The sequence below is a fragment of the Phycodurus eques genome, chromosome 9, assembly GCF_024500275.1.
Source record: "Phycodurus eques isolate BA_2022a chromosome 9, UOR_Pequ_1.1, whole genome shotgun sequence".
Taxonomy (NCBI): Eukaryota; Metazoa; Chordata; class Actinopteri; order Syngnathiformes; family Syngnathidae; genus Phycodurus; species Phycodurus eques.
This window is the reverse complement of record NC_084533.1, coordinates 29,937,053-29,961,200: the sequence shown is the minus strand read 5'-3', so window position 1 is coordinate 29,961,200 and position 24,148 is coordinate 29,937,053. Positions and strand designations below refer to the sequence as shown.

The 24,148-nt window shown below is 46.8% G+C and overlaps 2 protein-coding genes across 3 annotated transcripts; one reads left to right on the top strand and one right to left on the bottom strand.

Annotated features, from left to right (window-relative positions):
- The first annotated feature begins 55 nt into the window (after positions 1-55).
- Positions 56-12,306, top strand: rest (RE1-silencing transcription factor). Of its 2 annotated transcripts, none has more exons than XM_061686362.1 (6): positions 56-162; positions 5,914-6,149; positions 6,222-6,752; positions 7,244-7,404; positions 7,492-7,575; positions 8,811-12,306. In XM_061686362.1, exons 2-6 carry the CDS (start codon positions 5,923-5,925, stop codon positions 10,364-10,366), a joined length of 2,559 nt encoding a protein of 852 aa, XP_061542346.1. In that variant the 5' UTR covers positions 56-162; positions 5,914-5,922; the 3' UTR covers positions 10,367-12,306. The 2 variants fall into 2 exon arrangements, with proteins under 2 accessions (XP_061542346.1, XP_061542344.1); XM_061686360.1 differs by having other exon boundaries at positions 56-258.
- Positions 12,182-23,927, bottom strand: noa1 (nitric oxide associated 1). Its single transcript, XM_061686657.1, is given in 10 exon segments — positions 12,182-12,628; positions 12,697-12,814; positions 12,899-12,961; positions 12,963-13,016; positions 13,825-13,956; positions 14,033-14,135; positions 14,193-14,301; positions 14,380-14,544; positions 22,222-23,145; positions 23,700-23,927. Coding segments are annotated over 10 exon segments (2,115 nt in total). The 5' UTR covers positions 23,905-23,927; the 3' UTR covers positions 12,182-12,386.
- Between the last annotated feature and the right edge of the window lie 221 nt (positions 23,928-24,148).

Genomic DNA, 24,148 nt, shown 5'->3' with positions numbered 1-24,148 from the left:
GAGTTGTGTGCGAGGCCAGCGTGGTGACGTCACGGACACTACGTCAGTCGGTGGGGTGTGCAGGAATGTGCGCAAACTTTTCCTCCTTCTCCTTCGTCGTCGTCGTGTGAAAGTTCTCCGAAAGCCAACGGCTCGCTCGACAAGCTCGTCGCGGGAGACCGGGTGAGTGAGGCCGGGTTCTGGGTGACGCTCACCGACCTCCAAGTCGACCTTGTGTCGCCCGTTCCAAGCAAACTTTGGAGACTGCGGAAAATGGAGGCAAGCAGAAAGACCACAAAAAGACGAAAAGGCGGAGGCGCTGTCCGCCGCTGATCAGGACCATGGCTAACACTTTGCAAGCGACACTTTTGCCTTCTTTTATTGCTCTTCAGCCTCGTCACTTGCTGGTTTTTGTTTATTTGCTGTTTTGAGGAGGCTTTCGCTCGCTCGCCGGCTGTTTGCTTCCGCAAACTTTGTTGAAAAGTGAAATGGTGGCACAACAAATCACCACGTTCGTTCGTTTGACAGCTTCATTTTGCAGCTTTGCGCTTTTAGTCTTCTCTCTTCGATGTGCTTCTAAATGTTTTGGGAAAGTTCATGCGCAGCCAAAATACGAAATCAATGGAAATAGATTGCCGATTGTGAGTAAAAGTGCTTAGACTTTTTGCCTGACGGTTGAAGGATTTCACATAATGTGAGCGAGTGTCCTCGATGTGCTGTTCAAGTTGTTTTTTTGCTTTTTTTGTTTTGCGATCGAGGCGCTGTCGACTGTGGTGGTGCTGTTTCAAAATGGCCGACCAGCGTTTTCCCCCCCCCCTCCACTCTTACAAACTTTGCGAACTTTGTCACGGACGCATTCTTCACAACAATGACGTCAGTAGCATTTAACGTAACACGCTGAAAATGCTTCCTTTCACGCAGGGCTCACAGTCTGCTCAGATTGGCCACTTAAACTTTTGGACCTACATCGTTCCTAAAATGTCCACTAAAAAAATCACTTTGTAGCGATTAGAGGTGGGACCAAGTCATTGCTTTGCAAGTCCTCAAGTCCTGAGTCAAGTCCCAAGTTGAGATAGGCCAGTCTTGAGTCAAGTAGCAAGTCCAACACCTTGAGCTTCGAGTCCTTTTGAGGCATTTTAGCGAGAAAATATAGATATATTTTAATATATATTTATATCTTTTAAAATCCATATTTATCAAAACAAATTTTATAAACAAGTGCATCAAACCTAAAGAAAACAAGGGGGCTAATCAAAATTTTTGCACCTTCAAAGCCAATCGTCAATCGTTAGTTTATTGCCCCTTCAAAAGCGATTCCTAGTACATTTTCAGTTACTCTTATTAAAATGCTATGACTTTTTCTCACTTTATTTCTGAAGTGACATTAAACAGACCTGGCACAAATAAGTATTTGCATTCAGTACTTTTGCAATTAGTAATCAAGTATTCTACTGACAATTCCATTGGAATAACCAAGTGTAAGGATAAAATATAGTTTTGCTTGGTTAACGAAGGGTTATGAATACACGAGAAAATGCAACATTTCACTTATTAATGAAAGAGCAAATGGTTTCCTCTTTAGACAATCAACAGTATTTTCCTTTAATTCACATTGTGCATTTAGCAGGAAACTGGCAGCTCCATCCTCATCACCCTTCTACCAATATACTCAGTCTCTCTCCTCTAGATGTGTCCAAACCATCCAAGTCTCCAAAACATCAAACCTTGGCCGTACCTCTGATGAGGTCATTTGTCATCCCCTCCAACCTGCTCACTCCTCGAGAGAACCTCAACATCTTCATTTGCTCTGCTTCCTGTTGTCTCTTGAGTGCCACGGTCTCTAATCCGTCCATCATGGCTGGCCTCGCCACTGTCTTCTAAACTTTACTCTTCTTTCTGTTGACTTCAGTGACTCCAAAACCGCTGTCTTAACTCCATTTACAGTTCTGGGACGCCGACTTCTGGCGTATTTTCGTGTTGGAATTGCGTATCGTGGTTGGAGTGTGTTTTGTCCATTTTTGTGTTCCGGATTTACAGGGGAATCCAAAATGACCCCAAACGTCAGATTTCAAAGTAGAAGTCACTCCCTTCATGCTGCTTTGCTTGAGTAGCCATTTTGTTTGGCTTCCATCCATACGTGAACCACACACACAGCGCCTCACAGTGGGAAGGAGGTGAATTGATTCAGCAGATTTGCGAAAAGAAAAATTACAATGCATTGCTGAATGGATATTTTTACCCACCCCTTGAAAGCATATGTATTTTTATTGCACTACATTTTAACAAACAATGTAAAAATATTTCAGTGCACAATGAAACTTTAAATAATCAGTGATGGACAATAAAAAATAAAATGTATCCAAAAATTTCAAATTTACCCAGGGCTAACTGAATAAATATGGCACTACAGAGTGAAACCATGAAGTGCAACTCAATGGAAGCAAATTCAAATTATACATAAACTAAACTCAAAATCATTACATTACTTTTCATTTGAAAATCCCTGAAAGTATCGTTAATAATCAAGGTTCCATTGTTGTGCTTGACCATAGGTCAGTTGTGGTCCCAAACTGTAAAGAACTCAACAGTTTTGGTTTCCTTCTCTATTTACTCTTCACTTTATTCACTGGTCAGGCCAGCCACCAGTCGAAAACACAAAAGTCAAGGCAGTCGCCTCGACCATTGTTCATACTATGTATTAAGGTAAGACGCCACCAGTCCTCGCAGTCTTAACCATAAAACATAGTAAGAACAATTTTGGTGGCTGGCTTGACTTCATCTTTTCGATTGGAGGCTCGCTTTACTGCAGCTGTTTTCCGTGCAGTGGAGGTAATGCCACTTTGCTTCACATATTTGTTGTCCAATACTTTTGACTGTTTTTCTGCCATTTTGTTTTTTTAGACGGTTGAACAGATTAGTTGTGTTAGCTTGTGGGCAGCGACTCTGCTGCACTCTTTACAGATGACTTCTTGTTCAACATCACTTGCCCTGAATCAAAACATGTCCAGAAAACAGATGTTGATCCCTTTTCGAGGGACGAGCTCTCACCATCATCTGCAATGTTTGCTGTACTTTCTTCTCTCGGCACGACTTGTTCACTCGCCACTTAGTCCACCAAGTAACTGCTTACTGTCTCCCAGATACCGCTGCAGGGAGCACACGATGCTCGCTTGTTATTTAGGCAGCTTGATGAAGCCTTAACCATGCGTTCACCCGCCCCGTAGTGGTTGGCTAACTACTGGTTGAGAAAGTGCTTCAAGTTCATGCAATTGTGCAGAGCCCGCATTTTAAATGTACAAATCGCCGCCGATCAAGCTAATTTAATTGTGGCAGCCAAAATTATGACCAATTAAAATTTGATTAATTGTGCAGCCCTATGTCAGACAATGTGAAAAAAATGTATGTAAACTTCTGGTTCAGCTGTATGTAATCACAAACAAAGTCTAACATTGGCTATTGTCATTTTTGCTGGCTCTGTGGTGACATGTTGTGTTTAAAAAAATAAATAAATAATAATAATACAGACTTTTGAAGCCCCTACGGTTCCATCAGCCGAACCGGGAGGAAGAGCATAGACTTGTTTTGCCGAATGTGGAAGTACTGCATTTTCACGACCATAAGGCGCACCGTATTAAAAGGCGCAGTCTCAGTTACGGGGACTATTTCTGTATTTAACACATACATAAGGAGCACCGTATTATTGGGCGCAGGCATGGTAAAACATACGCTAGCTTAAAACAGACGGTAGCATTCATGCACGCTAAAACAATGTTTTTAAAAAGGCAGCGGGAGCAAAAGTGAGTTCGGTTGTACTTTATTGAAGTATTTAACAATTTACTCAAGTTATTTTTTGATCAATCCTCATCCACAAATCCATCAAAGTCTTCATGTTCTGTATCCCAAATGTACAGCTGGGCAAGTTCTCCATCAAACACGGCAGGTTCCCTCTCGTACTCGTCGGAGTCAGTCTCGTTGCCGTGCGGCTCCTCAGAAATGATGTCGGCTTTTACGAAAGCTCAAACAACAGTGCAAGCAGACACGTTAGCCCAAGCATCCACAATCCATAACAAATTGTCCGCCCGAGTTATTGCACTCAGTCGAATGGTGACTGTAGAGGCTCTTCTCCCGGCTGTTCTTTGCTCATTAATCCATTGCTCGAGATGGTCTTCCAACTCGGGCCACCTCGCCTTGTTTCCGCAGAAACTCATCTTCGTCTTCTTGACTTGGCGAAGCTCGTTTTCCTGCTTCCTCCACTTGTGAACCATGGATTTGTTGATCTTGATTCTCTCGCGGCTACTCGATTCCATGTTCCTCCGTGTAACTGATAGGTTGCAGTTCAAACTGTGCTTCGTAAGCGCGTCTCTTCGTAGGTGCCTTTTTCGACTGCTGTCAAGCCAGCCTCCACTCAAAGTAGCAGTCAAGCCAGCCGCCCCTAATTTTGTTCATACTAGGCAATACGGTAATAGGTCGCCAACTCGAGGCGAAAGCCACCTTCAAAATAAAGGCTTCCCAATAATACAGACGTCAAGGCTCTTCGGTTAAGGAATGCAACCATCAAAGTTATTTGAATCTTGAGATGCATTAAAACATTTTTTATTTATTTATTTTTTTTTTTAAGAAAAATAAATGGTAAATGGACTGCACTTATATAGCGCTTTATCTACATCATCACTGTGCCCAAAGCGCTTCACATAGCCTCACATTCACACACACATTCATAAACCGATGGGCGACTGCTGCCATGCGAGGCGCTGCCAGGTCCACTGCGAGCAAATTAGGGTTCAGTGTCTTGCCCAAGGAGACTTAGATATGCGGACAGTCGTAGCAGGGATTCGAACCTGTTCTACCTACTAAGCCAAAGCCACCCCAACATAATCCCATTGGTATCGCAAGACAAGTCCAGATCTGTGTGACAGACCACCAAGGACTCCACTAAAAGAGGTTTGATGAAGATCTGATATTGTATTTCAAAATAAAAGTCTCTGAAAACTGCCTATTTTGCTGTCATTACCCCTGACTGAAAAAATCTGTTTAAAAAAAAATCTATGAGATACATCCGTATTATTGGAAGGATTTTATTTTGAAGGTGGCTTTTGCACGAGTTGGCGACTTATTACTGTAATGCTTAGTATGAACAAAATTCGGGGCAGCTGGCTTGATTGCTACTTTACAAGTGGAGGCTGGCTTGCCCGCAGTCATTTTTGGGGGTCCTTAGCCAAACCGATGCAGATACCGGAACTGTATACCTACTGGGGGCGTGTCTTTAGCGTCCTCTGTCACGCGCACCCTTCTCCCTTTACGTCCGCATGCTGTCCTCAGTCACGTCCGCCTTCCTCTATATAAGCAGTATGTCGGCAGGAAATGCTCCCAGTCAGTCAAGCGGAGCGCTCATCACAAAACATTTATAGATTTTACGTGTTGTCTGTGTCAGACGTGTTTGTCTGTCCCATACCGCTGACATTTTTTATTTTTTTTATTTTTTAAAAATAACTTCATTGGCCGTCAGATATTTTCAGTACTATGTCAAAAGACAAGGCAAAAAATAAACTGGCTTTTGGATTCAAATATACTGTGCCCGATAGCGACACGGAGTAAATGTCATTTGCGGAGCGAATCGACGAATTATGACATTAAAGTCGATCAGCCATTCAGCATAAAATGCTAATTATCAGGCGATACCGATCAGGCTGATAAAATCGATGTAAAGTCTATTGCACATATACAGGATTCTGAAAATTTGGACAGTTTGAAGTGAACAATGGCTCTGAACGGTTAATCGATTATCAATAAAGTTGTCGATTCGTTTGAAAATCTACGAGTTGTCAATGACTTGATTAATTGTTGCACCGCTTGTTTTTTTATTTTCCTCTTGTGGACATATCAAGTTGGTTTCTGTTTCGGAGGCCTAAAGCAAGAAAATGTTTTTGCGGCCAGGAAATCAGCATGGCGGCTCCCTCCATGTTCTCGATGGAGACGTTTCCGCTGATGGACGACGATGTCCGCAGTTCGGCGGCCCCGCAGCTGGTCATGCTGGCCAACGTAGCGGCTGTGGCGGCTGTGGACGGCGGCGGCGCGTTGGCCGAGGGCAGCGTGGCCGACGACAAAGAGATGATGGAGCTAAAGACGGTGGGATGTGGCTACTCGGACAGCGAGGATGAGAGCGTCATCAGGTGAGCGCCCCTTACTGACGCGCGGGTGAACCGCATATGCTCGGCTTGACGTTACGCGGCCTTCGTTCGCAGGTACGGTTACGACAACCACGACAGCGTCTGCGTAGCCGTCGATTACTCGGAGGCTCCGGGCCTCGACGCCACGCGACAACAACAGAACGGCGGACGGGAGGACGATGCCGAATTCTCGCCGCCAACCTCAAGCGGCCCCGCTCCTCCGCCACCAATGCGCAAAGACGCGCCTCTGGCGCCTGCCGTGCCCACGGAGGCCGCGAGGAAGAAAAAGCCCTTTCACTGCAAACCGTGCCACTTTCAGGCTCACGACGAGAAAGGGTTTGTAGACCACCTGCGGACGCACGCCGTCAGCAAGATGGCGGTCGTCAACCGCGTAGAGGGGCGCAGCAGACTGAAGGCCAAAGAGGGAAAGACGGCCCCGGACATCTCGCCGCGGGTGTGCGACGGTGAGGGCGAGGAGGTGGCAACGGCGGCGGCAGGGGACGCCAAAGGCCTGATCCGATGCGAGCGCTGCGGATACAACACCAACCGATACGACCACTACGTCGCGCACCTAAAACACCACAACAAGGACGGAGAGGACCACAGGTCAAGCGCACGCTTGCTTGCTTTCTGTATTTTGCTCTTTGCCTTCTTTCCTTACTTCCATCCATCCATCCATTTTCTGAGCCGCTTATCCTCACGAGGGTTGCGGGCGTGGTGGAGCCTATCCCAGCTATCCTCCATCTTTTCTTTTTCCTTCCTTTGATCCTCTTTTGCTCCATTTTCTTTTATTTTTCACTTTGCTTCTTTTTTCTTTCCATCCTTGCTTCCTTCCTTCCACCCTTGTTTTTCGCTCTTTCGCTTTTCTTTTTTTCCTTAACTTTTTCTTTTTCCTGTTACTTTCTCTTTTTTTTTCCCTTCTTTCTTACTCTATTTCTTTTTTGGTCTCTTTCAATTTCTTCCTCTCTTTCCCTTCATTTTCTCACTCTTTCGTTCTCTTTTGCTCTTTCTTACCACGTGTTGACAACTGACGGTGTGTGTGTGTGTGTGTGTGTGTGTGTGTGTGTGCGTGCGTGCGTGCGTGCGTGCTGCTGCAGAGTGTTCAAGTGCACGTTGTGCGCATACAGCACGGTCAGTCAGTACCACTGGCGCAAGCACCTGCGAAATCACTTTCCCAGCAAACTGCACACGTGCACTCAGTGCTCCTACTTTTCCGACCGCAAGAGCAACTACATCCAGCACATCCGGACGCATACCGGTGAGCCACACAAACACAGAGACGTGTGTGTGTTTCGCCTGCTCTCTGCCCAACCTTAATGTGTGCGTGTGTGTGTCCATGTTCCAGGTGTGCGTCCATTCCAGTGCCCATACTGCGACTACTCCAGCTCTCAGAAGACGCACCTGACCAGACATATGCGGACACACTCTGGTCAGTAGCGCACGCGCAAATTCAGCTTTTGTTCCGCCACTCACAATTGCTGGACAACTGGAAAGTTCCACAAACGTTGCGTGTGTATTGACAATGTTTCGTTGTTGTGACTTTTGTTTATCCACTGAAGCACTCGAATGGCACAGCGACACGGTAAAAACAAAGTGTGTGTGTTTGTGTATGTGTGTCTCGATGTTGCTGTTGAAGTGTTTTGAAGACTAGGTAGGCAGGTTAGGCAGTAGCAAATAAGTTAGTTTTTTTCTCATGGGGTGGCACAAGCCTGGAGCTTACGTGGAGCTTTGTGTTTTCAGTATAATCCATTTAGAAGCCCAAAACAAATGAAACTGCGCCATGAACACCTCAATTGGAACGGGCCCAATCCGAATGGGTGAAAATTCCTTTTGCCAAACCGATCAAAAGTAAATTTTGGTCATGTGAATAGGAATGTTGTCGGCCTGTGCATGTTCTGTCTTGACGTAAATGTGTTGTGATGTCATCGTTTACACATTTGAAAACATGACTACTTCCTACCAGAGCTGGTTTTTGCCGACAGAGATATTTTTAACTACGTGTAACCTGATTTTGTCAAGCTGTTGCTTTAATAAAAGTGTAGAAAATAATCCCAACTACTATGCTAAATACAGTTGACGACATACTTCCATCTTGCTAAGATATGCGCACGTCACACATCTGTAAAACTGTTCCGATTAAATGTAGTGCCGGTATGCACCAGATTTGAAATAGATCATGTCACTTGTAAACAGCGGACCTTAGATCTTGAGTATTTTATTCTGACAAGAGTTGCAAGAGAAGCTTCCTTTCCTTTCCTCCATTAGCTTCGTTAAACCTCAAAATTGTTTTGAGGTTTGAATGCTTTTTTGTTTGTTTGTATGTACCGTGTCATTGAGTGGCGCCCAGTCTTTGTTTGTCTGTATGCTCCCTGTGATTGGCTGGCAACCAGTCCAGGGTGTACCCTGCCTTTCCCCCAGTCAGTTGGGATAGACTCCAGCTCACCCCTAACCCAAAGAGGACAAGTACTGTAGAAAATGGCTATCTGGTTGTCTTCTGTTTGTTCGACAAACACTTCCAATGTGATACATTTGTCCCTTGAAGCATGTTCTACGGCTTACACATGCTGATTCAGTCTACTTCCTGTCTGATGGACAACATCTGCTGATGACGTCAAGTGAAGCTGCATCAGCCACATCCTGATGGTTGTTGTGTTTTGTGCGCAGGTGAGCGACCTTTCAAGTGTGAAAGCTGCAACTACCTGGCAGCCAATCAGCACGAGGTGACCCGTCACGCCCGCCAGGTCCACAACGGTCCCAAACCGCTGGCGTGCCCCTACTGTGAGTACAAGACGGCCGACCGCAGCAACTTCAAGAAGCACGTAGAGCTCCACCTCAACCCTCGCCAGTTCCTCTGCCCATTGTGCAAGTACGCCGCTTCCAAGAAGTGCAACCTGCAATACCACATCAAATCGCGACACTCCGGCTGCAACGTCACCGTGGACGTCTCCAAGGTCAAACTGAGGGTAAAAAAACCAGAGGAGCCTTCCAAAACAAATGTGTCAGGCGTGGAGGAGGACTTTGACGGCGAGGAGGCAGACGAGGAGCCGGTTCCTCGTGACAAACCATCTGGTCCCATTAAGGAGCCGGTTCCTCGTGACAAACCATCTGGTCCCATCAATCTGTCTATCAGAAAGAGCGGAAAACCAGCGCAGAGTGAAGATGAGCCAGAGGAGATTCCCAGGAAATGCAATGGCTCTGCAGTGAAAGTGGAGCAGGAGAAAACAATCACGACAAGACAAAAGAAGTTGAAGGAAAACCCAGAAGAGATGGTGAGCATCGTAAAGGCCAAGAGAAGAGTCAAGAAGACGATGACTGACAAACCGTGTGACCCGGAAGCGACAAAGGACGAGAGGGAGAAGTCGGAAGCGGAAGGAACGGCAGGCCAGCAAGATGGAAATGAGAGGGGCAAGCCAAGGAGGTCCGGCGGCAAGAAGTATGAACAAGAAGAACCTGCTCAGAGCCTCGTCACTCCACAAGGTCTTCAGAAGGACGGCAAAGAAAAGTCCAAAAAGAGGAAAGCGGTTGAAGCGCTCAACTTTCCGTGCGCGCCAGCCTCCGAGGCCCGGCGGCTCCGAACCGGCAACAAGTCGCATCCCACTTCAAAGTACAACCACAGCGCCAATGCGCCGCCCTCGTCCAGCTTGCCCGCCAAAAGGGCCAGGAGGTCCACCAGAAAATCTTTGGCACATCAGCCGGAAGGCCAGTCCGGCGTTCCAGATGCACCAGAAAGCTCCACCTGCCCGGTTGAGTCGACCCCCACGGCGGTAAAGGCGAGCTCACCTACGATGGAGCCCATCGACAGGCCAGAAGAAGGTCGCACTGACACGCCTGCTGACGCAACCCCTGCACCGCCCACTCCGGCGTCTCCAGCTAAACCCTCGTCCCTGCCGCCAGAGCATTGCGGCAAAGCATTCGACCCCGAGGACGACGAGGGCGTCCACAGCAGCCACGAAGGAGGCGGCGACAGCGGCAACGTAAGCGACAACAGCGACGGTGCCTCCGAAGGCAGCGACGACTCGGGACTCAACGGAAATGCTGCAGAAAAAACGTCCAACGACCCGGAGACGCCCAGCCATGAAATTCCCACACCGACCGAGCTCAAAAGTCACGTGTGCATCTTCTGCGATCGGCATTTCCCCATGGAGGCCGAATACCGCCGCCACCTCAATCGCCATCTTGTCAACGTGTACTACATGGGCGCAACGCCGGCAAGCAACTAATGTCAAGCCGTTGCGCCCTTGCCAAACACCAAGCGATCCTCGCAAACTGGCCTTTCATGAGCAATCTGTCATGACTGCTGCTTTTCATTTCCTCCTCCTGAAGCCAAAGCACAAAAACACATCTGACAATTCTGGCAGCAGGTGGGGCTGTTATTCGCGTGTTGATGCGGCAGATAACATCACCTCGAGGACCCGTCAACGTCAAGAGGCAATCGGGTCAACAGAAATTTCTCTCCAGCGTTTGACAATCTTTTTCTAGATCAGATTGAGCTAATTAAACCTTGGACCTTGTTGTGCAATTTTTACATTTTTTTTTTTTTTTTTTACAGTAGTGTCAACTTCATCAGCTTTTGGCAGCCACTTGATTAACGTTAGGTTGCTTCTGAAGGTTAAATTCTCATGAAATCCAACATGAAAAATTGAGTGCTCGATGTAAGCTTTTAATACATTGTTTAATATATATGTATATTATATATTACGGCTGTAACAAGTCACTAGTCGATACGGCATCACGATTTCTGACCCACGGTTCGATACACACATTTTTTTGGGTGGAGGTAAAAAAAATAAAAAGATATTGTAATAAAAAAATTGACTATTTATTTAGGACAATTATACATGATTGTAAAAAAAATAATTATAAGACTCCGGTCTGTGCTGCAAACCAGAAATAATAAAATGAGAAAAACTTTTCTCCAACAAAATAGCTCCTGTTCAAAATATAAAAATTAAATGACGCATGGCGGATGACTGGTTAGGACATCTGCCTCACCGTTCGGAGGACCCGGGTTCAAGTCCAGCCTCGCCTGTGTGGAGTTTGCATGTTCTCCCCATGACTGCGTGGCTTTTCTTCAGGTACTCCGGTTTCTTGCCACATCCCAAAAACATGCATGATATGTTGAGTGAAGACTAAATTGCCCGTAGGTGTGAATGTGAGAGTGCCTACGTGTGCCCTGCGATTGGTTAAGGACCAATTCAGGGTGTATCCCGCCTCTCGCCCAGAGTCAGATAGGATAGCCTCCAGCATGCCCACAGACCTAGTGAGTATAAGCGGTAAGGAAAATGGATGGCTGGATAAACGACACTGTGGAGTTTAGGAAACAAACAACAACGTAAACATTGAGTTAACACCGCAGGAGACTTCCTATCTGTGCTCCAAACCAAAAAGGTAAAAACACAACTTTTCTCTTACCGTCTCAAAGGAGTTGTGACAGCTCAGTGCTGCCAGCTTAACAACATTGTGCACGAAGCACACTACACTACAAGTGTTGCAGCAGTGTTGGGAAAGGCATGTTATGGAATGCGCACAATAGTAGCGAGTTGCAATAAAGTACTGTTGGCGCACAGTCGTACTCACATTATTGGACAACATTGGGGACGAAGCTGGACTTTCAGTGACTTTGTGCTGCTCGCTTCCCTCGTCCCTCTCCCTCCCTAGTGAGCAGATCGGACTAGCCGAGGCTAACGATGCACGGCTAACTGCTACGTTAACCCACAACTTGGGCAGCGGGGCCAGCGTATATTCCGTACTGTCGAACCCGTGCAGATGTCCACTGACTGTGTCGCCTTGTTGGGCGGACACTTTGCTGCTCCATAAACACGTGTAGGTAGTGAAAAGCAAAAGTGAAAGCAAACTGTTTGAAGACCGCGATTTTTGGTTTCGATACATAATTGTTACAGCCTTATTATATATGTGTATCGTGTGTCATCAAACTGACAACTGTTTGCAATATTTTGACAGTCATGTAACCAACGTGGTCAAAATATTAGAAACAGTTGTGTGTGCCTAATAACATTCAACATCATGAAACTCAATTAAAAGATTAATTAATGAAACATTTTATTTGTAAGCGCCTTTCAAGGCCCTCAAGGACACTGTACATTAAACCGAAAAAGAAAATGGTTGCAATAACTGCTATTATGTTTGAGCTTTTTTTTTTTTCCCCACATCAACACTTTAGGAGTTAGACTTTGATGAAATAAATGTTTTCTTGATTTGACAAGATGTTTTAGACTCTTCTTACTTATCAGCTGCTTTTCTCTTGTCCTTCCTGGTGGTCTTTCTCTTCCGCCTCAGGCCGGCGTCCAGCAACACCGCCGGCGTCAGCACTTTGTAGGCACACGACTTGGGGATGCGCGCCCCCTTCAGGGTAACCACGTGAGGAAGTAGGGGCGGCATCCTCAGGCCAAAACCGGCCGAGGGTGGCCCGTGAACCCTCAGCAGCGGCCGCTGTCCCTCCAATGCCGTCACCGCCACCCAACCTAACAACAGACAGCGCCCGTTTCCGTGACGACTGAGCAATGACACCAGAGTCCGGTTTGCGGCGTACCTGCGGACGACAACTTGACATCGGCGGCAGCCTCCAGGGGACCTCGACCCTCCAGCTGGAAATCCTGAGGGGTCAACGCCGGAAAGTTCTTCATGCGCTCCGTTCCTCCCACTGGCACCTGAAGCCAAAACCACAAGAACGCTGTCTGTTACCATCCCAACTCAAGCGGACTGGAATCTTGCGAGCACGGGCGACCTCTCACCCCCAGCAGCTCACGTCCGCCGTGTTTCTGATAAACGGCGTCTGCTTTTTCCACGCTGCTGACAGTGAACCGGAACTTGACTGGAGGCAATGACGGAAAACCAGCAGGACTTCTCCCCCTGGAGCGCCCCAATCCGAAATGATATGTTAGTGTGGCAAAGAAGGTCAAACGTGTTAACAGGAGCAACGTGATAAGTGGAATGAGCATTCCAAAGGCCTCGAAAATCCTCCAGAACAAATTCACGAAAAAACAATTGATGACTGGCGTACATGAGCTATTCTGCTGCCCTTCTCAACAATAATGTTCCATTTCCACTAATTAAGTCAAGTTTTTTGACGCATCGACTCGAGAACCCCCCCTCGGATGTTTGGCCATACAAGTTTAAAACCTAACCATAACCACACAAAAAATATATATTTCTCTGCAACCAATCATCCAATTTTAAAAATTCTTGCTGCGTTGTACTCGGGTTGAAGTGGCTGTTCCAAATTCTAACCACACTTGGCATTTTGACAGACTGTCATTTTGGGGAAAAGCTTGTCACGTTGCAAATTCTACTGATTGGGGAGTCAGGAATGATGAATGATTGCGAACGCAACACAGAAGAGTGGACTTTTTAGGGAACTATCCAGTAGTGTTCTAACACCTGAAGCCGGTCTTGGTCTCGAGGGTTAGGGTTGATACGTTGTGTCAAAGGTTTGAGAACCACCGTAGTAAGTAAATCAAAATACATTATGCTTGGGAATGACTTGTCTACTTGATTTGATTTGACAGCTAGCTTCATCAGGGTGCACATGACTAGTGGTCACCTGCTAATTAGTTAATTTTAGGGTTAAGTCCAAAGTAACCGAGAAATAAAACTGTCTTGAAAGGTTTTCTTGCTGTGTTGCTACTTTTCATTGAGGGTTAGCACGATGCCGACTGACCTCCAGAAAGTCGATCCTGGCCAGACCTCCGACAAACAGACTCATTCCAGCCTTCAACAAATACGTGCGAGGAACGACGGCCCGCGTCGGAACCACGGCTTTCACTTCCTGTTGGGTGAGCAGACCAAGGACCTGTGGACGGACAAAGGTTGACTCTCGTTATCCAGGGGAAGCTGCTGAAGCGCCGATCCGGCGAACTGCCACTCACGTCCTGTTCCTTCATGATTCCTGGTGTGTCGAACAGCCAGTGTGCATCTTTCAGCTCGTTATACGTCAACTTACCAGGGGAGTCCTCTCGTTTTCCTGTGGAAACTTTGATTTGTTAGAACACCGAAGAACACCGTCAGTCGACCAATCATGTTTCTCACTCGTTGTAACAGTTTTCGCCGTCGTTATCCTCTCCAAAGGCTAAAGCGTCAGGATCAAAGGCGATTGTTCCATGAACGACTTGGGGCAGGAATGTTCGACCCACGCGACCTGAACACAAAACGCCAAGTCGATTTGAGCCCTCCGACGAGCACGGCCGCGTCCCCTGCTCTTCTGCCCGCGTCGTACCTACTAAGTACCCCTGGCGGCGGAGGTCTTTCAGACACTTCAGCTCATCGGGCGACAGGTCGTCCTCCGTCTGCCGGCGAGACTCCCGAAGACGCTGGTGCCGTCGGAACATCCGGTATGGCGTGGGGTTGATGATGGGGAATTTGAGCAGGTTCAGAGTGGTCCCTGCACACAAGACGGCACACCGTCACACCGTGAGAAGCAACGCAATTTGACTTTGGACATCCTCAGTCATCCAGGTCATGGGAATCTGCAAAAGTTTAATTTTGGCAACTGGACTCCTGTTGGTTGTTGAAGACTTTTCACCAGTCAGACACATCAACAGGGTAACTTCATACCAAACGTAGAATTTACACAGCGTTTTGTTTTAAAGGTGTAGTGTAGTCCCTGGTTTATCGCAGTGGTTACGTTCCGGACCATCACAGTGATTGACGAACTCTGCAAAGGAGTGACAAAGACATGCAAACACCAAAGGCATGAAAAAGGTGATAAAAAAAAAAAAAAAACATTGGAGGGGGGCCGTCTGAGGGGATACCCCGGGCTCCCGCAGAGAATGTTTTTGATTTTAACATAAATTAAGCAATCTGGAAGACTGAAGAGTACAATAAGGCAAAATCAATTTTCTTCACGCAGAAAAACTGTTATTTACACCGCTCAAGTACATGTTGATGTACAAATTAGGATTAAAATTAAATCTGCCTCATTTCTTTGCTTTTTTGTTTTGGCCTCCAACTTGAGCCAGGCCCATCTCCACCTGCACCCGATGCCAGCTTCAAGCTGTGCCACATGAATAGCATCCTCCTCTTTAAGCGCTCTCATTCTAGAAAGATATTGACTACAATCATTGTCTGTTTCACTTCATTTTTCCACTATTACCTACTTTAAAGGCCAATCCCAAATGCATCCACCAGGAAAATATTAAGTACAATATTTTTCTGTTTTTATTGGTCATTGCTAAATTTGAAGTTAGTTCAATTCTGTCTTGTGACATAATCCCTAACATCGCTTCGTCGTTTAATACATTTAACTTTAACATCCGTAAACTAATTAGATAACTGTAAGTGCTGTTTCCTAATTAATACAAGATGTACAAGATGAACATTTTTCAGGAAAAAATTATTTGTCGTCGATGTTGTATGTGCTTGGCGGTTCCGCTGGGACCGCAACCAGGGCCACGACCTCCAGCACCTCAACGTGAAAATACAAAAGACCAGTGCAACAAATACCACACTGGCTGATCTGATGAGCAAAAATGTTGCTTAAACGTAAGAGTAGCAATAGAGGATGCCCGCTCCAGAGGTGGGTAGAGTAGCCAAATATTGTACTCAAGTAAGAATACTGTTACTTGAGTACAATAATGTGACTCAAGTAAAAGTAAAAAGTAGTCCTCCAAAAACATTGAAGAGTAAAAAGTACACAGTGAAATAATTACTCAAGTATTGAGTAAATAGTAACTTCTGATTGTTTAACCACAGAATCAACACCAATAAAATACAAATTAAAAATTACAAAATAAAATGCAAATTCTGATGTTGCTGTGAGTGGTCCTGATGTGTATGCAAAACTACAACAAAACATCTACAATTTACTGCAGTGTTTTCTCAAGTTAGAAGTGAGCTGAAATATCCACGTTTGGGCAGACAGTGCAATCTAATACAACCCCAATTCCAATGACGTTGATACGTTGTGTTAAAAACAAATAAAAATAGAATACAATGATTTGCAAATCACGTTCAACCTAAATTTAATTGAATACACTACAAAGACAAGGTAATTTAATGTTCAAACTGATAAACCTTTGTTCTGAGCAAATAATCATCAACTTAGAATTTTATGGCTGCAACACGTTCCAAAAAAGCTGGGACGGTCATGTTTACCACTGTGTTACATCACCTTTTCTTTTAACAACATTCAGAATCAGAATCAGAATCATCTTTATTTGCCAAGTATGTCCAAAACACACAAGGAATTTGTCTCCGGTAGTTGGAGCCGCTCTAGTACAACAAACAGTCAATTTACAGAACACTTTGGGGACATAAAGACATTGACAAAAAACAATTGTGCAAAAAGATGCAGAGTCCTCTAGCACTTAGAGCAGTTCGAACGACTAATATTGCAATAGTCCGGTGCAATGACCATTGTGCAAAGGGCGCTGAGACTTCAAGGAGTGTATGCGGTTTAAAGTGACGAGTAGTGCGATCATCTGGGACAATGTCGGTTGTGCAAATGTTACAGATACTCCTCAATCAGTGTGCAAATGGAGCAGATGCTACTCTGGCATGAGTGGCCAGTATATGCAAATAGTGCAGCGTGGCGAGACAACTGCAGTGAGTGCACGAGTAATACATAATTGGCCCCACAGAAATGTGACAACGAACTCAAGTCAAAAAATTGCCAGCTTGTTGTAATGGAATTATAGGTTAGGTGTTTAAGAAGTTGATCGCAAGAGGGAAGAAGCTGTTGGAATGTCTACTAGTTCTAGTTTGCGTTGATCGGTAGCGCCTACCTGAGGGAAGGAGCCGGAAGAGCCGGTGACCGGGGTGCGGACGGTCCGAGAGGATTTTGCACGCCCTTGTCTTAGTTCTGGCAGCGTGCAAGTCCTCAATGGTGGGTAGGGGGGTACCGACAATCCTTTCAGCAGTTTTTATTGTCCGTTGCAGTCGGAGTTTGTCCTTTTTTGTAGCAGCACCAAACCAGACTGTGATGGAAGAACACAGGACCGATTCGATGTGTAGAACTGTCTCAGCAGCTCCGGTGGCAGGCCGTGCTTTCTCAGAAGCCGCAGGAAGTACATCCTCTGCTGGGCCTTTTTGAGGACGGAGTTGATGTTGTTCGCCCACTTCAGGTCCTGAGAGATTGTAATTCCCAGGAACTTGAAGGTCTCGACGGTTGACACAAGGCAGCTGGACAACGTGAGGGGCAGCTGTGGCGAAGGATGCCTCCTGAAGTCCACGATCATCTCTACCGTCTTGAGCGTGTTCAGCTCCAGGTTGTGTCGCCCGCACCACAGCTCCAGCCGCTCCGCTTCCTGTCGATATGCAGACTCGTCACCGTCCTTGATGAGGCCGATGACAGTGGTGTCATCTGCAAACTTCAGGAGCTTGACAGTCGGGTTCGCTGAGGTGCAGTCGTTCGTGCAGAGAGAGAAGAGCAGCGGAGAGAGGACACAACCTTGGGGCGCCCCAGTGCTGATGCTGCGTGTGGATGAGGTGGCCTCCCCTAGCCTGACCTGCTGTGTCCTGCCCGTCAGAAAGCTGTAAATCCACTGGCAGATGGCAGGTGAGACGCTGAGCTGGAGAAGCTTGGTTGAAAGGAGTTCAGGGATGATGGTGTTGAACGCTGAGCTGAAGTCCACGAACAGGATCCTCGCGTAGGTCCCTGCACTGTCGAGGTGTTCTAGGATGAAGTGCAGTCCCATGTTGACTGCATCATCCGCAGACCTGTTCGCTTGGTAGGCAAACTGCAGGGGGTCCAGCAGGGGACCTGTGACACTCTTGAGGTGGTCCAGCACGAGACGTTCAAAGGACTTCATGACCACAGATGTCAAAGCGACAGGACCTGTAGTCATTCAGACTAGAGATTGCAGGTTTCTTGGGGACTGGAATGATGGTGGAGCGTTTGAAGCAGGATGGAACTTCGCACATTTCCAAAGATCTGTTAAAGATCTGAGTGAAGACTGGAGCGAGCTGGTCCGCGCAGACTTTGAGGCAGGATGGGGACACATGGTCCGGTCCTGTTGCTTTGTTAATCTTCTGTTGTTTGAAGATGCGTCTCACATCCTGTTCATGGATGGTTAACGCAGAAGTCAGAGGTGTGGTTGTGGTCGCGGGTGCGGCCGGGTGGGTGTGTGGAGTGAAACTGCTCCTTTTCAAATCTGCAATAGAAGGTATTCAAGTCGTCGGCTAGTGTGCTATTGTTCTCAGCTTCGGGGGGATCGTCGCTTGTAATTAGTCAGCGATTGGAATGCACGCCAGACTGATTTCGAGTCGTTCGCGCTAAACTGTTTTTCCAACTTTGCTGCATAGATCCTCTTTGCAATGTTAATTTCTTTAGTAAGCTGGTTTCTAGCTCGATTATACAGGGCCCTGTCCCCGCTCTGATATGCATCTTCCTTAGCTTGGCGAAGCTGCTTAAGTTTAGCAGTGAACCACGGCTTGTTGTTGTTGAATGTCCGAAATGATTTTGTTGGTACACAAACCTCTTCACAGAAACTGATATAGGATGTGACAGTGTCCGTATATTCATCCAGGCTGCCAGCTGAATTTTCAAAGACACTCCAGTCTGTGCAGTCTAAACAGCTTTGAAGTTCCATCTTTGCTTCATTGGTCCACTTTTTGACTGTTTTCACTGTAGGCTTCGCACATTTAAGTTCTTGCTTGTACGTCGGTATTAAATGAATTAAGCAGTGATCAGACGAGCCCAGGGCTGCACGAGGTATAGCACGGTATGCGTTTTTTACTGTAGTGTAGCAGTGGTCTAAAGTATTATTTTCCCTGGTAGGACAGTCGATGTGCTGCTTGTATTTAGGGAGTTCGTGGTTGAGTTTAGCTTTGTTAAAGTCCCCGAGAATAATGAGGGGTGAGTCAGCGTGTTTTTTTTTCAATTTCGTTGACTTGTTCGGCGAGCGTTAGCAATGCGGCGCTCGTGTTAGCTTGCGGTGTAATATAGACTCCAGCCAGTATAAACGATGCAAACTCACGTGGCGAGTAAAATGGTTTACAGTTCAGAAACAGCGACTCCAAATGCGGGCTGCAGTGTGTGCTGAGCACCGTGACGTCCGTACACCATTTTTCGTTTATATGGAGGCATATCCCGCCGCCCTTCGTTTTTCCCGATGATTCCATGTCGCGGTCCGCTCGATGAATGTTGAAGCCGGGAAGCGTGACGGCGCCATCGGGTACGGCGTCGCAAAGCCAGGTCTCCGTGAAGCACATGGCCGCGGAACGTCCGACGTCTTTACTGGTCTTTAACAGAAGATGAAGCTCGTCCATTTTGTTGGGTAGGGAGCGTACATTCGCGAGGTGGATCGACGGGAACGCCAATCTGTGTCCTCTCTTGCGGAGTTTCACCTGAATGCCGGCTCGTTTTCCTCTGTGGCGCCGCTTCCGCATCCATGCGCCGAAAACCGCGGACGCCGCTCCGGTGAGTAACTCGGGGAAAAAACTGAGCGGATTTTCGAAAGTTGGTGACAGAAAGTCCGGAGTAGCCTCCTTGATGGTTAGCAGGTCTCCCCTTGTGTAAGTGAGTCGTGTAAGGTCTCCAAAGACGGACGAAAAACACAAAAACAAAGACAATACTAGAGAGCGCGTTACCGAGGCGGCCACACTGGTAGGCGCCATCTAGTAAACGTTTGGTAAACGTTCAGTAAACGTTTGGGAACTGAGGACACTAATTGTTGAAGCTTTGCAGGTGGAATTCTTTCCCATTCTTGCTCGATGTACAGCTTCACATTTTCAATGGGAAACGGGTCTGGACTGCAGGCACGCCAGTCTAGTACCCGCACTCTTTTACTACGAAGCCACGCTGTTGTAACACGTGCAGAATGTGGTTTGGCATTGTCTTGCTGAAATAAGCAGGGGCGTCCGTGAAAACGTCCCCTTGGATGGCAGCATGTTTCTCCAAAACCTGTATGTACCTTTCAGCATTAAAGGTGCCTTCACAGAAGAAGAAGAAGAATCACCTTTTATTGTCATGAACATGCATGCATATGCACGAAATTTGTTCTCTGCATTTAACCCATCACAGTGAACACATACACAAGTTACTGTAACACACTGGAGCAGGGGCAGCTGAAGCAGATGTGTAAGTTACCCATGCCATTGGCACTAACACAGCCCCATACCATCACAGATGCGTCCATAACAGTCCGGATGGTTCTTTTCCTCTTTGGCCCGGAGGACACGACGTCCACAATTTCCAAAAACAATTTGAAATGTGGACTCGTCGGACCACTGAACACTTTTCCACTTTGTGTCGGTCCATCTTAGATGAACTCGGGCCCAGAGAAGCCGGCGGCGTTTCTGGGTGTTGTTGATAAATGGCTTTTGCTTCGCATAGTAGAGTTTCAAGTTGCACTTACAGATGTAGTGCTGAACTGTATTTACTGACATTGGTTTTCTGAAGTGTTCCTGAGCCCATGCGGTGATATCCTTTACACATCGATGTCGGTTTTTGATGCAGTGCCGCCCGAGGGATCGAAGGTCACGGGCATTCAATGTCGGTTTTCGGCCTCGCCGCTTACATGCCGTGATTTCTCCAGATTCTCTGAACCTTTTGATGATATTATGGACCGTAGATGATGAAATCCCTCAATTCCTTGCAATTGTACGTTGAGGAACATTGTCCTTAAACTCTAGAACTATTTTCTCACGCAACTTTTCACATAGAGGTGAACCTGGCCCCATCTTTGATTGTGAATGACTGAGCAATTCAGGGAAGCTCCTTTCCTACCCAATCATGGCACCCACCTTTTCCCAATTAGCCTTTTCTCCTTTGGGATGTTCCAAACAGGTGTTTGATGAGCATTCCTCAACTTTCTCAGTCTTTTTTGCCACCTGTCCAAGCTTTTTTGGAACGTGTTGAAGACATAAAATTCTAAGTTAATGATTATTTGCTAAAAACAAAGTTTGTCAGCTTCAACATTAAATATCTTTGTCGTGTATTCAATTAAATATAGGTTAAACATGATCAGCAAATCATTGTATTATGTTTCTATTTATGTTTAACACAACGTCCCAACTTCATTGGAATTGGGATTGTACTGCAATACATGAAAGCTGCTGCTTTTGTTCGTCTAAATGCAAACACGAGTTGCGCGCCGTTGCCTTCATGGTAACGACGACCTTCCCAACACGGCTGCCACGTAGGCACGACGATCAGCCAGGCTGGCTTATCTAGTTTTAATACCCATCCCCGGGAAGCCCAACAGAAGACGTTGTGTGAGGTCATGTGACTTTCTTGTGTCGTTTGATTGGTGCACTACACTTAAACGTCACTAGCGCTTAAAATTGGATTGGCGCAAACACCACCAATGCGGAAGTCTAAGTCGTAGTCTCGCTCACGAAATAGTTGATAAATAAGCAATAATTGATGAATAAAAGCAGCGACCGACATTTAGATCATGGTAATGGAGTAAAACTACCGTTACTTCTTAACAGCAGAAGCGGCGGAAGTGCTTTTTCTGGTCTCGTCAACTCCTGTGATTGATTCAAAGCCGGTCCCGGGCACACATGCGGAACCTCAGGCTGATGCGCCAGCATATTAGTCTGCCGCGGAGTAATATTCACAATTACATCTGTGTGTGGATGGTGGATGTGTGGAATGCATCAGGCTGCCAGCGTTCAAGGAGTACGAAACAGCCTATGACGATGGCGACACGCCCCCCCTCAGAAAAAACTCATCGGATCTGTACGATTCATGGAAATGGCCTATTTTGAGTTCAAAACGGCTGATTTTGCCAAAAGGCGACTGATTTGCATGTATGATTTATGGAAGGGCAGCACGATTATTGCCAAAATGATATGAATCATGATTATTTTGATCAATATCGTAGTCGCAATCTCATGTAAGAGAAAATTTCATTGCACTACTTTTCGACTTGCAATATGTAAACAGTTTTCAGTGCAAAATGATAGATAATAAAAATAAAACTAGCTTAGGATGTTTACTTTTCCAAGAATATGCAGTTGAGTAACTGTACTGTACATTTAAAAAAGCCGCAATGTACTGAAGCCGCAATACGTGAACTGCGATATAGCGAGCCACGATCATAACGACGTCAACAACAGACAAGAGTCCAGTTGCCAACATTCAACTTATACTCATACTTTGCGGCGATCTCACCGGGCCATGGGGAAATGGTGGCTTTGCCAACGATGTCGGAGGCTCTGGACTTGCAGTAGTCAGACTGGAGCAGCGCATTGAAGAGCGTGGACTTCCCCGCGTTGGCGCTTCCCACCAGGTAGACGTCACCTTTGTACTTCCACGACCTCTGCAGGCTGGAGATCAGCCCTTCGATGCCGTAGCCGGTCTTGGCGCTGATCAGGTGGACGTCGCTCACCTGAGTCCCGAACCCGGCTTCCTGACAGAACTGGCCCAGCTGCCGTCGGATTCGTTGCAGGTAGTTGGGCGAGTCTGCGGGAAGGAGGTCGATCTTGTTGCCCAAAACCACCACGTGTTTGTTGGGACCCACCAAGTCCGGAAGTTCCGGGACAACCGAGTCGGGGACGTCCAGGAGGTCCACGATGAGAAGGACCAGTGCTCTCTGGGAGCGGATCTCCCGCAGCATGTTGCGGAACTCGTCCTTGGACACTTGCATGTTCAGGGCCTTTTGATGGTGGCGCAGAAAATGGCATCGCTGGCAGGTAGCGCTATTGAGCCGTTCCTCCCGTAGCAGGACCTTGTACTTCTCGCTTGGCAGGTACCCTGGGACGGCGGTGTCTGCGCAGTGCAGGACGGCGCCGCAGCCAGGGCAGCGGGTATCACTAATGGGTTCCTCTGAATCTGGCGTCCCGTAGATCTTGTGCTCTTCCTTAAGCGCCGCCTTTTTTTTCTTGATGGACGCCACCACGCTCAGGCACAGCGGTAAGTCTGCATCGTGGAAGTGAATGAGGGATTCATCCTCAAGGTCCGGGCTGGTTAAGTTCTTCAAATGAAGCTGCACAGACCTGCTGGGAGTCCGCTGAGGAGGAGGACGAAGAGTAAGAGGAGGAGGAGGCGAGCTCTGCTTTGGACCGACATCCGTCATAACAGGTTCCTCCTCTGGATCTGAAAGGACAGGAGACCGGTTCAAAGCACGGCAAATTCAGTCGAACCTCGATAGAACGGACTATTAAGGGTGAGGGGCTCATCCGATATAGCCGATTGTCTGTTACATTGAATCAGAATCATCTTTATTTGCCAAGTATGTCCAAAAAACACACAATGAATTTGTCTCCGGTAATTGGAGCCGCTCTACTACGACAAGACAGTCAATTGACAGAGACCACTTTGGAGACAAAGACATTGAGAGAAAAAAAAAACAGTCACTGAGCAATAAAGGGTTGGTAGTTTGTTTTTTTTAGGCCCTATGCACCCATATTACTGTACAATACAAAAGTATTGTTTTGTAGCTACCTTAAGGTAGAAAAGCACTTTACAAGTGGAAACCCGTTTGACACCCGTGATCGAGTCAGGCAACATAGTATATTTTAAAACCATGCGCACGCCAACACTAACAAACAAACACAGTAAACATTACAGAGAAAATACATACAAGAAACAAGCATTCGCAGGATACACAAACCCAAGCACGCGAAGTGGAGCGCACGCGCAGTGCTGACCTGTGACCTCCACGAACCAGAAGCGTTCTTCCTGGTTCGGGTCCACCGTGCAGCTCTGTTCTAGTCCACGTGGGATTCTGTCGTGCGCGTGTCGGCCCAAAACGCGTCCCGATACCGTTCTTGAACCCGGAAGTGAGATGGAACTTCCAGTCGAGCACCGCAGCGCGCGCCCTAAGCTCGCGGTCACGCGTGTGACTTTCAGCATACTTCGGTCTGCTCTGGTTTACCGTGACGTCACCGACTCACGTGGTCAAAGCGTTACTGCACGGAGGTGACGTCACTCCGCGGATGCAGTAGTGATGAAACCGCCCGAGGGGAAAAAAATACCGCCAGTAAAAAGTCTTTAAAAAAAAAGAAGAAAAACAAAGATAAAAATAATACGTAAAAAAAAAAGACACAAACGAGGACGAATTGCAACACGTGAACGACATGCACGGGATGACGTAACG

Excerpts from the sequence above, each read along its gene's own strand:
- rest (XM_061686360.1), top strand. Across the intron at positions 7,405-7,491 it reads GCACATCCGGACGCATACCG|GTGTGCGTCCATTCCAGTGC; the intron begins GTGAGCCACACA and ends TCCATGTTCCAG. Across the intron at positions 7,576-8,810 it reads ACATATGCGGACACACTCTG|GTGAGCGACCTTTCAAGTGT; the intron begins GTCAGTAGCGCA and ends TTTTGTGCGCAG.